Below are 16,277 nucleotides of genomic sequence, written 5' to 3'. Positions count from 1 at the left end.
CTTTGGCAGATAAGGCAACAGAGAATCCAAAGAGCTTCTACAAATACATAAAGGGCAAAAGAGTTACGAGGGAGAGAGTAGGGCCGCTTAAGGATCTACAAGGTCATCTACATGCGGATCCACAAGAGATGGGCGAGATCCTAAATGAATATTTCTTATCGGTATTTACTGTTGAGAAAGGCATGAATGTTAGGCAACTTGGGGAAATAAATAGAGATGTCTTGAGGAGTGTGAATATCACAGAGGTGGTGGTGCTGGAAGTCTTAAAACGCATCAAGGTAGATAAATCCCCAGGACCTGATGAAATGTATCCCAGAACATTGTGGGAGGCTAGGGAGGAAATTGCTGGTCCCTAGCAGAGATATTTGAATCGTCAAAAACCACAGATGAGGTCCCTGAAGATTGGAGGGTAGTAAATGTTGTGGCTTTGTTTAAGAAGGGTCGCAGAGTGAGCATGGGGAGAAAGCCAGTAGATTGCTAGCGCAGCAACTCAGGAAGAGGGAGGCAGCCAGGGAAATAAGTCGAGTGGTTCATGGGGAGGGGAGCAGAGTGGAGGACCCGGCAGGACTGAATAAGGTATTTCGGGACTTCTATAGTAAGCTGTACACTTCAGAACCCCCAGAAGAGCCGGAGGAGATGAAAAGGCTCCTGGATGGACTAACCTTCCCAAAAGTAGGCAGGGGGCTAGTGGACGGGCTGGGGGCCCCGATTAGAGCGGAGGAGGTATTGGGGAGCCTAAAAGCCATGCAGTCGGGGAAAGCCCCGGGACCGGATGGATACCCAGTAGAGTTTTACAAGAAGTTCTTGGAGATAGTGGGACCGGTCCTGACAAGGGTTCTTAATGAGGCACGGGACAGAGGGACCCTGCCACCGACGATGTCGCAAGCCACCATCTCGCTGATACTGAAGCGGGACAAGGACCCGGAATCCTGCGGGTCATACAGGCCAATCTCCCTGATCATCTTGACAAATACATGAATAGGATGGGAATAGAGGGATACGGACCCAGGATGGCACACACAGCAGCCAAGACTGGTCAGTGGTGAAGGGATTGAATGCTTGTGGATGGGGCAACAATCAAACATCCTGCTTTGTCCTGGATGGTGTCGAGCTTCTGCAGTGTTGTTGGAGGTGCACTCTTACAGGCAAGTGGAAAGTTTTCCATTACATTCCTGACTTGGGCCTTGCAAATGATGAACAGGTGTTGGGGCGACCAGAGGTGAGATACTCACTGCAGGAATATGGGCCTATGACCTGCTCTTGTAGCCACGGTGTTTATATGGAAAATCCAGTTTGAATTTCTGGTCCCCAGGATATTGATAGTGGGAAATTCAGTGATGGGAATGCCACTGAATGTCAAGGGGCGATGGTTAGATTCTGTCTTGTTGAAGATGGTCATCACCTGGCACTTGTGTGCACAAATCATATTTGCAACTAGTCATCCCAAGCCCAGATCTTGCTGCATTTGAACATATACTTCTTTAGATCCAGTGTGTTTGAAATGTTAGGATGCCACAGAAAATAGCTGGTGAATGGAAAAAGTATTTTCCTATGGTCAGGGAATTGACTATTTTCTGCACTGTAGCATAGCCCAAGTCATACAATACATTCCAAACTGACAAATTGAAATCTTTATTTTATAAAACAGGTGCTGTTAGTACATAGTTCTAAAGGTACCTCATCAATCAGCAACAGATTGTCACACCATAGTGACTTACCTGCATTTGTAATGGAAAGCACCTCACTTGCCCAACCTTCCCGAATCAGGTCAGGTGCAACTGAACAGTAGGTGGGAGAATGCGGTGATCCGCGTGTATCAGGATTGGAGTGCGGAGGTGGCGAGAAGGAGGGCAAGCTTTAATCGGGCCAAGGCGGTGTTGCATAAAAGGAAGGTCAAATTCGGAATGTTGCAGCCGGCGAGACTGTGGGTCACACATCTAGGGAAACACCACTATTTCGAGACGGCAGACGAAGCGTGGACATTTATTGTCGAGGAGAAGCTGGAGTGAGCGGGCCAGAAGAAAAAGAACGTTTGGGACAAAAGTGTGGGGGGGGGGGGGGGTGAATTTGTGGGATGAAGGGGGGAAAAAGGGGGAAGAGAAGACTTCCCAGATTGTTAAACCTGCGACCCTGTAACTTCTCTCTCTTCCCCATGTCGTGGGGGAGGGGGTGAGAGAGGATGAGGAGCTGTGGGCGCCGGCCATTGGGCGCGGGGCCAAAAGGGAAGCGCGGGCTTTGTTCCCTCGCTATGGTAATCACGGCGGGAACAGGGAAGCAGGAAGTAGGGGGCCTCGCACAGTGTGAGCCGAGGTCACGGGGGGAAGCCGAGGTCGGCCAGAGTTTGCTGACTTCTGGGAGTAACATGGGGGGTGCAATTACGCTAGCTTGGGATCTAGCCGGGGGGGGGGGGGGGGGGGGGTTAACTGGGTTGCTGCTGCTGGGGAGAAGGGGGGCTGGTATGGGAGGGGGGGGGGGGGGGGCACCGCCTGGGGGGGATACAGCTACGTGGGAACCGGGTGAGGAGCTGGATTGAAAAAGGAAATGGCTAGTCGTCAAGGGGGGGGGGGGGTAAAGAGCCCCCCAACCCGGTTGATCACGTGGAATGTGAGAGGGCTGAACGGGCCGATTAAGAGGGCACGGGTACTCGCACACCTAAGGAAACTTAAGGCAGATGTGGTTATGCTTCAGGAGACGCATCTGAAGCTGACAGACCAGGTTAGACTTCGCAAAGGATGGGTGGGGCAGGTGTTTCATTCGGGGCTAGATGCAAAAAACAGGGGGGTGGCCATACTAGTGGGGAAGCGGGTAATGTTTGAGGCAAAGACTATAGTGGCAGATAGTGGGGGCAGATACGTGATGGTGAGTGGCAAACTGCAAGGGGAGGCGGTGGTATTGGTGAACGTGTATGCCCCGAACTGGGATGATGCCAATTTTATGAGGCGTATGTTAGGACACATCCCGGACCTAGAGGCAGGAAAGTTGGTAATGGGTGGAGACTTTAATACAGTGCTGGACCCAGGGCTGGACAGATCGAGGTCCAGGACCGGAAGGAGGCCGGCTGCAGCTAGGGTGCTTAAGGATTTTATGGTGCAGATGGGAGGAGTAGATCCCTGGAGATTTAGTAGACCTAGGAGTAAGGAGTTTTCGTTTTTCTCCTATGTACAAAAGGTATTTTCACGAATAGATTTTTTTGTTTTGGGAAGGGCACTGATCCCAAAGGTGACGGGGTGGAGTACACGGCTATAGCCATCTCGGATCATGCTCCACACTGGGTGGACCTGGAGATAGGGGAAGAAAAACAACAGCTTCCACCCTGGAGAATGGACATGGGATTATTGGCAGATGAGGGGGTGTGTTTAAGGGTGAGGGGGTGTATTGAAAGGTACTTGGAAATTAATGATAATGGGGAGGTACAGGTGGGAGTGGTCTGGGAGGCACTGAAGGCAGTGGTTAGAGGGGAGCTGATATCTATTAGGGCACATAAAGGAAAGCAGGAGGGTTGGGAAAGGGAGCGGTTGTTGAATGAACTGCTGAGGGTGGACAGACAATACGCGGAGGCACCGGAGGAGGGACTATACAGGGAAAGGCAAAGGCTACATATAGAGTTTGACTTGCTGACTACGAGTAAAGCAGAGGCACAGTGGAGGAAGGCACAGGGTGTACAGTACGAATATGGGGAGAAGGAGAGTAGGTTGTTGGCCCACCAACTGAGGAAAAGGGGAGCAGCGAGGGAGATAGGGGGGGGGTGAGAGATGAGGAGGGGGAGATGGAGCGGGGAGCGGAGAGAGTTAATGGAGTGTTCAAGGCATTTTATGAAAGATTATATGAAGCGCAGCCCCCGGACGGGAAGGAGAGAATGATGTGCTTTCTGGATCAGCTGGAATTTCCTAAGGTGGAGGAACAGGAGAGAGTGGGGCTGGGAGCACAGATTGAGACGGAGGAAGTAGTGAAAGGGATTGGAAGCATGCAGGTGGGGAAGGCCCCGGGACCAGACGGATTCCCAGTTGAATTCTATAAGACATATTTGGACTTGCTGGCCCCGCTACAGAGGAGAACCTTTAATGAGGCGAGGGAAAGGGGGCAGCTGCCCCCGACGATGTCAGAGGCAACGATATCGCTCCTCCTAAAGAAGGAAAAAGACCCGCTGCAATGCGGGTCATACAGGCCTATTTCCCTCCTGAATGTGGATGCTAAGATCCTGGCCAAGGTAATGGCAATGAGGATAGAGGATTGTGTCCCAGGGGTGGTCCATGAGGACCAAACTGGGTTTGTGAAGGGGAGACAGCTGAATACAAATATACAGAGGCTGCTAGGGGTAATGATGATGCCCCCACCAGAGGGGGAAGCGGAGATAGTGGTGGCGATGGATGCCGAGAAAGCATTTGATAGAGTGGAGTGGGATTATTTGTGGGAGGTGTTGAGGAGATTTGGCTTTGGGGACGGGTATATCAGGTGGGTACAGTTGCTGTATAGGGCCCCGATGGCGAGCGTGGTCACGAATGGACGGGGGTCTGACTATTTTCAGCTCCATAGAGGGACGAGGCAGGGATGTCCTCTGTCCCCCTTATTGTTTGCACTGGCGATTGAACCCCTGGCCATGGCACTGAGGGGTTCCAGGAAGTGGAGGGGAGTACTTAGGGGGGGGGAAAAGAACACCGGGTATCTCTATATGCGGACGATTTGTTGCTATATGTGGCGGACCCGGCGGAGGGGATGCCAGAGATAATGCGGATACTTGGGGAGTTTGGGGATTTTGCAGGTTATAAACTGAACATGGGGAAAAGTGAGTTATTTGTGGTGCACCCGGGGGAGCAGAGCAGAGAGACAGAGGATTTACCGTTGAGGAAGGTAACAAGGGACTTTCGGTACCTGGGGATCCAGATAGCCAAGAATTGGGGTACATTACATGGGCTTAATTTAACACTGTTGGTGGAACAGATGGAGGAGGATTTCAAGAGATGGGACATGGTGTCCTTGTCATTGGCAGGTAGGGTGCAGGCGGTTAAAATGGTGGTCCTCCCGAGATTCCTTTTTGTGTTCCAGTGCCTCCCGGTGGTGATCACAAAGGCTTTTTTCAAAAGAATTGAGAAGAGCATTATGAGTTTTGTGTGGGCTGAGAAGACCCCGAGAGTGAGGCGGGGATTCTTGCAGCATAGTAGGGACAGGGGGGGGCTGGCACTACCGAGCCTAAGTGAGTACTACTGGGCCGCCAATGTTTCAATGGTGTGTAAGTGGATGGGAGAAGGGGAGGGAGCGGCGTGGAAGAGAATGGAGAGCGCGTCCTGCAAGGGGACTAGCCTGCAAGCAATGGTGACGGCGCCGTTGCCGTTCTCACCAAAGAAATACACCACAAGCCCGGTGGTGGTGGCTACATTGAAAATTTGGGGGCAGTGGAGACGGCATAGGGGAGGAACGGGAGCTTCGGTGCGGTCCCCGATAAGAAACAATCATAGGTTCGTTCCGGGGAGAATGGATGGGGGATTTGGAGCATGGCAAAGAGCTGGGGTAGTACAATTAAGAGATCTATTTGTAGATGGGACGTTTGCGAGTTTGGGAGCGCTGACGGAGAAATATGGGTTGCCCCAAGGGAATGCATTTCGGTATATGCAATTGAGGGCTTTTGCGAGGCAACAGGTGAGGGAATTCCCGCAGCTCCCGACGCAGGAAGTGCAGGATAGAGTGATCTCAGAGACATGGGTGGGGGACGGTAAGGTAGCGGACATATACAGGGAGATGAGGGACGAGGGGGAGATCATAGTAGATGAGCTGAAAGGGAAATGGGAAGAAGAACTGGGGAGGAAATTGAAGAGGGGCTGTGGGCGGATGCCCTACGTAGGATAAACTCATCGTCCTCGTGTGCCAGGCTAAGCCTGATACAATTTAAGGTGCTACACAGGGCGCATATGACTGGAGCACGGCTTAGTAAATTTTTGGGGGTAGAGTATAGGTGTGCGAGATGCTCGAGAGGCCCAGCGAATCACACCCACATGTTCTGGTCATGCCCGGTACTACAGGGGTTCTGGGTGGGGGTGGCAAGGGTGCTTTCGAAGGTGGTGGGGGTCCGGGTCGAACCAAGCTGGGGGTTGGCTATATTTGGGGTTGCAGAAGAGCCGGGAGTGCAGGAGGCGAGAGAGGCTGACGTGTTGGCCTTTGCGTCCCTTGTAGCCCGGCGCAGGATATTGTTAATGTGGAAGGAAGCCAAACCCCCGGGGGTGGAGACCTGGATAAACGATATGACAGGGTTCATAAAGTTAGAACGGGGGGGGGGGGGGGGGGGAGGAGGAATCGGACGGACTCTCAGGATGTTATTGTATAGGTATTTGGTATATGTAATTGTATATTGGATTGTTGGACTGTATTTTTGGAAAGTATTTATTTTGGACAAGGCAGTTGCCATTTAGTTTAGTTTAGTTTTTTTGTTTTTGTTTATATATATTATTTATTTATTTGTTTAAACTGGCCACGGTTATTTATATTGCTTTATTGTTGTGTAAAAGAAACACTACGTATTGTTATGTTTGGCCAAAAAACTTGAATAAAATATATTTTTTTTAAAAAGAAACATAATATTAACAGGTACAGAACAAAATCTGTTCCTCTTTCAGAACTCTCATCATTCATGAAGTTCCGCTTGTGCTGATGGTTTTTGAAGTCACCGTGTTCAACCATTAGGAAACTAACTACACAATGAGGTGCATAAGCAATCTACGGTACAAAATGTTACCTGGTAGAAAGTGAAAAACTCAGTAGAAATCATGAAGAAAGTTTGCCAGCCCAATTTCCCTGCAATATCAGTGCTGCTAACGTGAAACACTTTGCAAAGGTTGCACGAGTAATGTAAACAATGTGTGCATATGCCTACAGAGATATTGCTGATGGGGTGACCACGTGTGCAGGATTAAATCACATTTTTCCAAGGCAGGCAGCTTGAGAAACAGAATGTCAAGCTAGTGTATTAAGGACCATATTTTAAGAATGAGATTAAGGATATTGTGGAGAAAACCACACAATGCCTGACCTAACATGCCTAAAGCCATTATTAAAATGGTAATTATTAAAATGGTAATTGTGAAGCTATCAGTCAATGTCATCAAAGTCACAATAGAAAAAAAGAGACAAAAATGAATATTAGCATGGTGAAGTTTCTATTAACCTGATGCAAAGCTGGATTAGTGATCATCATCCCCGGTGAAGACTCTGAACGGAGATTCTTCCCTGTGACATTTTCCTGGTCCCCAGGAACTGCAAGGACTTTAGGTTGAACAATATTTGAAGGTTCAAGAGAGCCAAACATGCTCTTCCATTCTTCATTCAAATTTGAGTCTTGTTTCACATGTCTTCTTGCTGAAATTGGATATCGAAAGGCAAGATTGAGTTCAGCTATTTAATTATCTTCTGAAATCTAATCAACTTTTTTTTTTTTTAATAAATTCATTCACGGGGTGCAAGCATCGCCGGCTCGGCCAGCACTTACTGCCCATTCCAAATTGGCCTAAAGAAAGTGGCGATGAGCTGCCTCTTGAACTGCTGCAGTTCATATGGTTTAGGTACACCCATAATGGTTTTAGGAGGAAGATCCAGGATTTTGGCAGTGAAGGAATGGTGATATATTTCCAAATCAGCATTAAGAGTGGCTTGGAGGGGAACCTTCAGGTGGAGGTGTTGCCATACTTCTCCTGCCCTTGTTCTTCTAGATGGTAATGATTGTGGGTTTAGAAGGTGCTGCCTAACGAGCCTTGCAGAGTTCCTCCAGTGCATCCTATAGATGGTACACACCACTGCCACATAATCAGTGGAGGAAGGAGTGAATGTTTGTCGATGGGATGCCAATCAAGTGGGCTTTGTCCTGGTTGACATCATACTTCTTGTATTGTTAGAGCTGCTTTCATCTAGGTATGCAGAGAGTATTCTTTTACACTCCCTACAGCCTTGAAGATGGTGGATTGGCTTTGTGGAGTAGATGACGAGTTATTCGCTGTAAATTCCAAGCCTCTGACCTGCTCTTGTAGCCACAGTATTTATGTGGCTCGTCAAGTTCAGTTTCTGGTTCAAGTGTAACCCTTTAGATGTTGATAGTGTGGGATTCAGCAATGGTAATACCACTGAATGTTACTGGGTGATGGGTAGATTCCCTCTTATTGGAAATGGTCATTGCCTGGCATCTGTGGGTGCAAATGTTACTTGCCAGCCCAAGCCTGGATATTGTCCAGGTCTTGCTGCATTTGGACATGGACTGCTCCAGTTCGAAGTTGCCAAAAATGGTGCCGAATGTTGCGAGCATTTAGAAGTTATGACAATTCTGGATTCAAACTGGTAACTCATCAGGGCTTTAACCAGAATTTGTGATCTGCTTTTTTCTACTGTGTTTAATAACAATTTGATATATTCTAATTGAGAAAAAATGTTCACACCTAAATTTTACTCAAAATGAACTTGAACCAAATAATTTTAGAATGAGGCAAATCTGCTTCCGTTAAACATGAATTCTGGCACAAATGACCATGTTTACAAATGAAAAAACTGAAAGCAGTCTCCTTTCCGGGGATCAGTCAATGCAAAAACCAAAATCCAAAAAGAAAATATATATTTTTAAAAAACAGTTCACTGAAAGTTATCAGGGTGACTCCTTGAGAAAGGAAGGACTTGTTTGAAAATATGAATACATTTGCTCAATTTAATTGTTTTTTCCTGAAATTCATTGACATAATTAACGTTGGAGGACACCAAACAGTCTAAGACCTACAAGGTTCTGTTAAAGCCAAATTCCAAAAGATGAATTTAGTTATGGCTGAGCCACAATTATTCCTCATACATTTACAGCTACTTCAGTATTACAAGGCCACTGCGCTCAGCAGTTTTACCTTCCCTTTTATGTACAATGTTGGCAAAAATAATGGCATATTTTATGTTAGATGATTTTTATGTCAGATTTCAATTTCAAAGCATCACTGCTTCAAGTAAGGAATAAATTGCACCTGTGACTTTTCCAATGTTCCAGTGCAAGGACTCAAGCAACGCAGAGTTTTGATGGAAACTTTCCCCTGAAAGAGTGTTGTAGTAGTATAAAATCATGTGTATTTATTGTGGAACCCCCACCCATCAATAATTTGGTGTTCAATGGGTATTAACATATTAAAGTGTTTTAAAAGCTAATGAGGATGAAAATGTCAGGAAAAGGGGTCAAAGTTACATTTTATAACATCATCTTTTAAAAGGCCACTAACTATCCAGAAAGTGGTGACTTAGCACAAACTTTACTGTCAAACAACAAATACTTCAAGTTGTGATGAATGTAGGCAATTGTTATATATATTATACATGTATCTATTGCCATAATATTTTTCAAAATCCTGGTTTATTATACAGGCAGGAGGGGTGAATGCAAAAGATGCAATTTTAAGCAGTTGTAAAAGTGGGATAATCATTGCTTATAACTATTTGTTTACCTATATAGCATCAATTGACTTTTGTTTATAGACAGAAGATTCCTTGGGATTTTGATAATTGTGGAGATGTGTTTAGCCTCAGGAAGGTGGTCATAAGACAGTTAGTGGGATAGAGATGATTTAATTAATGGAGGAGCCAGGTCTGCAGCAGGCAGTTCAGCTAGTGTCTGAAAGGATTGGTCTCCTTTGCTGAAAGCAACTCTACAGAGGACAGCAAGTATCTCTCTCTGTGCTTGCTTATTTTATTTCCAAGAGGTTTTTGACCTACAATGGGCTTTGCTTAATCGGAGATAAGGAAGGTATAAGTTAGAAATTCAAGCGTTTCCTTTTATTGTTAAGAATTGTTCAACTGTTTGTTGCAAGTTATTTTCTGTGATGTTCATATAGTTGACCGTGTTAAGAATAAAGTTTTTTTTTTTAAATCCCTGTTCGTCAGTGAAATTACTCCTGGTGGTGAAGTATCATTTCCTCAGTTTACAAATTGCAAAACTGTTGGGGTTTCTTGTTCAGTTTCTTAACTTACATTGCGTTTGGTCCTGTACTGTAACAATATTCTAAAAATGTGTATTTATAGGCCCCAGACCGCAATTTTGCAGTCAGCAGCAAGTGAATGGCACTTGCCTCTGACAGCTTCCAATAGATTTCATGCAAGCTTTTAGCACGGAAATCTCTGGTAATGATTCAGATTTAGTGATTCAGAATTTCACGCTGGGACCTATGTAAGCAGGGCAAGCAACAGGAAACATCTTCAAACATATTGAAGAATCCTCATCAACACATGCAGAGTCTAACCTAGGGAAAGAAAGATGGGGTTGATAGAGAGAAAGACAAAGAGAGAAAGTTAAAAAGAATTCTACCAGTAATTAAAATCGGAAACTCCACATTTGTAAAATGTTAGAGGGAATGTTTGGCAGTAATTTAGGAATTATCACGTTATTAAAAATTCATCTGCACAGTGTTTAGTGAGTATCTAGTGGACAAATACTACTTTTTGAACTCAATCAAAAAGTTGAATCTGTTCAATTCTCTAGCAGCAATTATAGTCATTCCATAACTACATGATCCGATTATTCCCAATTATAAATAAACAAGAGAAAAAAAAAAAGAGGTCCACCTCGTTTATCATCATTTTCTTGTTTTGTCTTAACAAGATCAATGTGTCTTCCAGGAATTCCAAGAGCAGCCAGGTCAATCACACCACTCTGGCTGCTGTCAGTCATGTGGCTTTGGTCCACCACATTGGCTTTGGCCTTGTTCGACTTTAGCATGAAATCCTTCAGAGCTAATAGCTTGTCTTCATCTGCTTCAGTCATCCCCTACATTAAGACGATTAATCACATGATAAGTTATTTATGGAAACCGTTACAGATTGAGAGATAGTCTTCATGTAAAGCAGGGTTGGAGAATAATTCGACCAAGGAAAATACAAAATTCAAGCTCCATTTAATATCATACATTCTGACCTTAAGTAATACGTTGATTTTATATTGTTAATTTACAGAACTTGCATCAATCTGGGAAGTGAGAGTCAGTTGTGTTGCTCTGGAGCACATCCTCCTCCAAGAAGCTCATAAGCTGCAATGTTACCATTGGGGGAAGGACAAAATTACAGTAAGACACAATTAAGCAAATGGTTTCCATTAATAACGTGAACACGGACTTCCGGTGGCGGCCATGGAATAGGAGGTCGCTATTTGGCAGCTCCCACTCGTGGTGGACTTTCTGGACCTTTTCTCCTGACTTTTGTGGAACTTGATCGGAAAAATCGGCAGCGGGTGAGACAGAGAGGAGGAATTCCCCCACCAGGTTATGGAGACGTGGACCAGAAGTGGTCTTATAAGAAATAGCCGGGCAAAAAAGACACGCGCAGAACCTACAGCACAGGAGAACATGGCGGAGGTGCAGGATCCTGGATTGGCGGCCCAGTGGTCAACGATACAGCTGGTGAAATTCATTCAGGAGAGTTTTGCCAAGCAAAAGCAGGAAGGTTTAGACCAGATTAAGGCATTGCTCAATCGGGTGCAACAGAGACTAGAAGCCCAAGGACAGGGGATCCAGAGGGTGGAAGAGAAAGTGGCCGAACACGAGGACCAGCTAACTACGATGGAGGCACAAATGGGACTGATGAGGGCCCACCAGCAAAGTCTGCAGGAGAAGGTGGAGGATGCGGAGAACAGGTCCCGCAGGCAGAATCGGAGGATCGTTGGCCTGCCGGAGGGCATTGAGAGATCGGGCGCATGGGCATATGTGACACGCATGTTCGTAAATATTTACGCACCAAACTGGGACGATGCGGAGTTTATGAGGCGGGTGTTAGGGAAGATCCCGGACCTGGACTCGCATAAGCTGATCATTGGGGGGGGGGGGGGGGGTTGACCTATGGAGGTTCGGACGGCCAAGAACGAAGGAGTTTTCTTTCTTTTCCCATGTCCACAAACTATACTCCCTTATCGATTTTTTCATCTTCAACAGGGCTTTACTGGCAGGGTGGTGGATACCGAGTATTCGGCAATTGTTGTGTCGGACCATGCCCCACACTGGGTGGATCTATGGGTGAACAAGGATGGTGGTCAGCCTCCGCAATGGAGATTGGACGTAGGATTGTTAGCAGATGAGGGGGGGGTGCAGGCGTATGAGGGAGGCCATCTAGAACTATTTGGAAATAAATGACTCGGGGGAAGTTTTGGCAACAACGGTTTGGGGAGCGCTGAAGGCAGTGGTCAGGGGAGAGCTAATCTAGTTACGGGCCCATAAGGAGAAGGTAAGCGAGCAGAGATAGATAGGTTGGTTGGGGAAATACTCCAGGCGGATGGGAGATATACAGAGGCCCCGGAGGCAGGGTTATTGAAGGAGCGGCAGAAGCTACAGATGGAGTTTGGTCTGTTATCTACAGGGAAGGCGGTGGAGAAATTGAGGAAGGTGATATGCGAGTATGGGGAGTAGGCCAGCAGGATGCTTGCACACCAGCTAAGGAAAAGTGAGGCGGCCAGGGAGATAGGAAGAGTGATGGACAGAGGAAGGAATCTGGTCTTGGACCCAGCAGGGGTGAATGGGGTGTTTAAGGAGTTTTACAGTTGGCTGTATGAGTCAAAAACCCCAGCTGGGGTGGAGGGGATGAGGCAGCTTTTGAAAGGGTTGGAGTTTCCAAAGGTGGAGGAAGGGTTGGTGGAGGGGTTGGGAGCCCCAATCGAGATTGAAGAAATAGTAGAGGGACTGGAGGCCATGCAGTCGAGTCAGGCCCCGGGACCGGATGGCTACCAAGTGGAATTCTATAAGAAGTTTTCTGGGATGATGGGCCAGCTGATGGGGAGGGCATTTAACGAGACAAGACAGCTGGGTGTTCTTCCCCCAACAATGACACAGGCCTCGATCTCATTGATCCTGAAGCGGGTGAAGGACCCAGAGCTATGCGGGTCATACAGGCCAATCTCCCTATTGAATGTCGATGCCAAACTGTTGGCTAAAATCTTGGCCTCAAGGATAGAAGGCTGTGTCCCGGAGGTGATAGAGGAAGATCAGATGGGGTTTGTTGAGGGCAGGCAGCTAACGGCCAACGTTAGAAGGCTCTTAAATGTGATCATAATGTCCTCCGAAGGGAGGGAGATGAAGATAGTGGTCGCTATGGACACGGAAAAGGCCTTCGACTGGATGGAGTGGAATTATTTGTGGGAGGTGTTGGGACGGTTCGGGTTTGGGCAGGGCTTCATTGATTGGGTTCGTTTGTTGTACCAGGCACCGGTGGCGAGTGTACGAACGAATCGGCTGACATTGGGCTACTTTAAACTGCACAGAAGGACAAGGCAAGGATGTCCCCTCCCCCATTGCTGTTTGCTTTGGCCATAGAGCCTCTGGTGATGGCGCTAAGAGCATCAAAGGACTGGAAGGGGATAGTTCGGGGGAGGTGGAACACAGGGTCTCGCTATACGCAGACAACCTGCTTCTGTATATTTCCGACACATATGGGGGGGGATGCAGGAGATTATGTGGATCTTATGGGAATTTGGCCATTTTTGGGGTACAAGTGAGATGTTTGCGATCGAGGCAAGGGGCAGGAGAGGAGACTGGGGGAGCTGCCATTCAGAGTGGTGGTGGTGGGGGGGTGGTTCCGCTATTTGGGAATCCAGGTGGCACGGGAAAGGGAGCTGCTATATAAAGTAAATTTGACCCGGCTAGTGGAACAAATGAAGGACTTTCAGGGGTGGGACATGCTCGCACTGTCACTGGCGGGGAGGCTACAGACCGTGAAAATGACGGTCCTCCCGAGATTTTTGTTTGTTTTCCAGTGCCTCCCTATCTTTAACCCAAAGGCCTTTTTTAAAACGGGTAAATAGGTGATCTCTGCTTTTGTGTGGGTTGGTAAAATCCCGCGAGTAGAGAAAGTGCTGCTGGAGTGTAGTCGAGGGAGGGTGGGCTGCGCTGCCGAACTTTAGCAACTATTACTGGGCGGCAAACATAGCCATGATTAGGAAGTGGGTAGTGGGGGGGTTCAGGTCGGTGTGGGAGCGAGTAGAGGTGGCATCTGTAAGGGAACAAGTTTAGGGGCATTGATAACGGCACCTCTGCCGTTCTCGAACGGCCCAGTATTCCACAAGCCCGGTGGTAATGGCGACCCTGAGAGTCTGGGGGCAGTGGAGGAAACATATGAGAGTGGAGGGAGCATCGGTATGGGCTCCAATTTGTAATAATTACCGGTTTGTCCCAGGGAGGTTGTATGGGGGCTTTCGGAGGTGGCAAGAGAGCAGGGATCGAGAGGATAGGAGATTTATTTATAGATGGGAGCTTTCCCTGTTTGGAGAAGTTTCAATTGCCGTAAGGGAATGGGTTTCGATATCTGCAGATACGGGATTTTGTGCGAAGGCAGGTTTCGAATTTCCGCTCCTATCGCCACGGGGGATACAGGCAGGGTATTTTCTAGAACGGGGGTGTGGGTGGGGAAGGTTTTGGATATCTACAAAGAGCTTATGGAGTGAGAGATAACTCAGATAGATGAGCTAATGCGCAAATGGGAAGATGAGCTGGGGGGGGGGAAGAGAGAGAGAGAGAGAGAGAGAGAAAGAGAGATAGAAGCGGGTCTGTGGGCAGACGCTCTGAGCAGGGTCAACCTGTCCTCATCGTGTGCTAGGCTTAGCCAGATACAATTCAAGGTGCTTCACCAGGCACACATGACGGTGGCCCGGATGAGCAAGTTCTTTGGGATAGAGGACAGGTGTGCGAGGTGTGTGGGAGGGCCAGCAAAAGTTAGGCTATTTTCTGTTTAGGGTAGGTGGGATTAGCGAGGGATGGAGATGTTTTTATGCACTATGTTTACATTTATATTTGTACTGTTGTAATGATTATAAAATTATAAATTCCTTAATAAAATGTTATACAAAAAAAAATAATGTGGACACAAGGACTTGTAAGGGGAAAGGTTAACAGAACAATATATGCAGTTGAATAATTTCTAATACAGAAACTGATAAAGTTCTTAATGCTTTAGGTTGCTATAAAACTAAAATAAATTAAGCACAATTTACAGTGGTAACACTGGGGGTTTCTGTGAGCCAGTAACAATATTAAATAAATCCATGTAGTTGAGAAAGAAAAGTTTCATATGGTGATAACATAGCAATGATTTGGAAATGAAAATATTGTTTCAACGAAGCTACTCTTGTAAAACATGCAATTAGCTTCCTCACTGTATTTCTTGGAACTAATAACTTCTGCAACTCCCTTTCTCTTGTGTGAATTTATCGAGTTTATACTGTTCCACATGCAATTAATTAACTGGTCAACTGTTGGATAAGAAGCTGCTCAGAATTTTAGACTGATAAACCAGTCAATTCGGCCAAATCACTATTAGAGTACTGTCCGCGGAATGACCACTTCGAAGAAGTTTGGCTCTTCCCTCTGATGGCCTTGTTCACCTTCACTGCTTTCTATTTCCTTTCTCACGTTCGATCAGGCAGTTCGATCCCTGGAGCTGTAAGGCATCATTGCTCGCCACTGTGCCACCCCTAACTCTCCAAAGTTGCCTCTCTCTAAAGTTGTCCAGGTCCACAGTGTAATATCATCTATTGCTTCATCTGATTATTGAACAAAAACATCTATTCTTCCTTTCAGTGTGCAGGATATAAAGCTTCAAAAACTCCACCCAGCAGATCCTTTTTTCCCCCATCACTTCCGTCTGACCCCATCCTTTTTTCCAATCTCCCCCTGTGCAGCGTATTCGCAACCTTACCCTCTCCAACTCTGAATGTGTCCTTAACTAAGGTCTCCGTTTCATCCCCTTATGCCTGCACCTTAATGATATTTGAGCTTGCCGCCGTGCTGACTCCTTTGCCATCATCTCTGCACCCACCACTGTGCAGGGGAAGACTCCCTGGCCATAGACGATCCCCTTACTCGTCTTCAGCAGTCTCCCTCTATCTGGACCCCACACCCTGGTTTTGTATCATCTCTAGATCTTTTCAGTGAGAACCCTCAGTGTGACACCAGCCATCTCAATTTATACGCTTCCTTCACACTCTCTAACCTGTCTCCCTCTAAATTTGCAGCACTCCAATCTCATTAGATTCAAACTGAACATGTCATCAAACCTGATCAGGATGGGTGCTGTTTTTGCCTGGCAAACCGATCTCTACCTTGTAGATCCTAAATATCAATTCTCCAACATTTCCCCCTACCTGCCCTGGACCATGACCCACCAAATATCAAGACATCCTTTCCAGGACTGTGAATGGCTTCAATACCACTGGAAATCTTTCCGCCACTCCAATTGCATATTTCACAAACCACCATTTCTACCTCCTTCCCAAAATCAAGAATCAGCCCGTCCATGTGTCACTGAAC

At 46.8% G+C, this 16,277-nt stretch overlaps 1 protein-coding gene across 1 annotated transcript in view; it reads right to left on the bottom strand.

Annotated features, from left to right (window-relative positions):
• The window catches only part of pik3r4 (phosphoinositide-3-kinase, regulatory subunit 4), a 143,564-nt gene that overhangs the window by 74,232 nt on the left and 53,055 nt on the right, over positions 1-16,277 (bottom strand). Inside the window, exons 9-10 of the mRNA XM_072509794.1 lie at positions 10,561-10,762; positions 7,154-7,344 (exon numbers count right to left, since the gene is read on the bottom strand). Coding sequence (XP_072365895.1) covers positions 7,154-7,344; positions 10,561-10,762 — 393 coding nt within the window. The remainder of the gene's footprint in view (positions 1-7,153; positions 7,345-10,560; positions 10,763-16,277) is intronic.

The sequence above is a fragment of the Scyliorhinus torazame genome, chromosome 6, assembly GCF_047496885.1.
Source record: "Scyliorhinus torazame isolate Kashiwa2021f chromosome 6, sScyTor2.1, whole genome shotgun sequence".
Lineage (NCBI taxonomy): Eukaryota > Metazoa > Chordata > Chondrichthyes > Carcharhiniformes > Scyliorhinidae > Scyliorhinus > Scyliorhinus torazame.
This window is presented reverse-complemented; position numbering and strand designations above follow the sequence as displayed.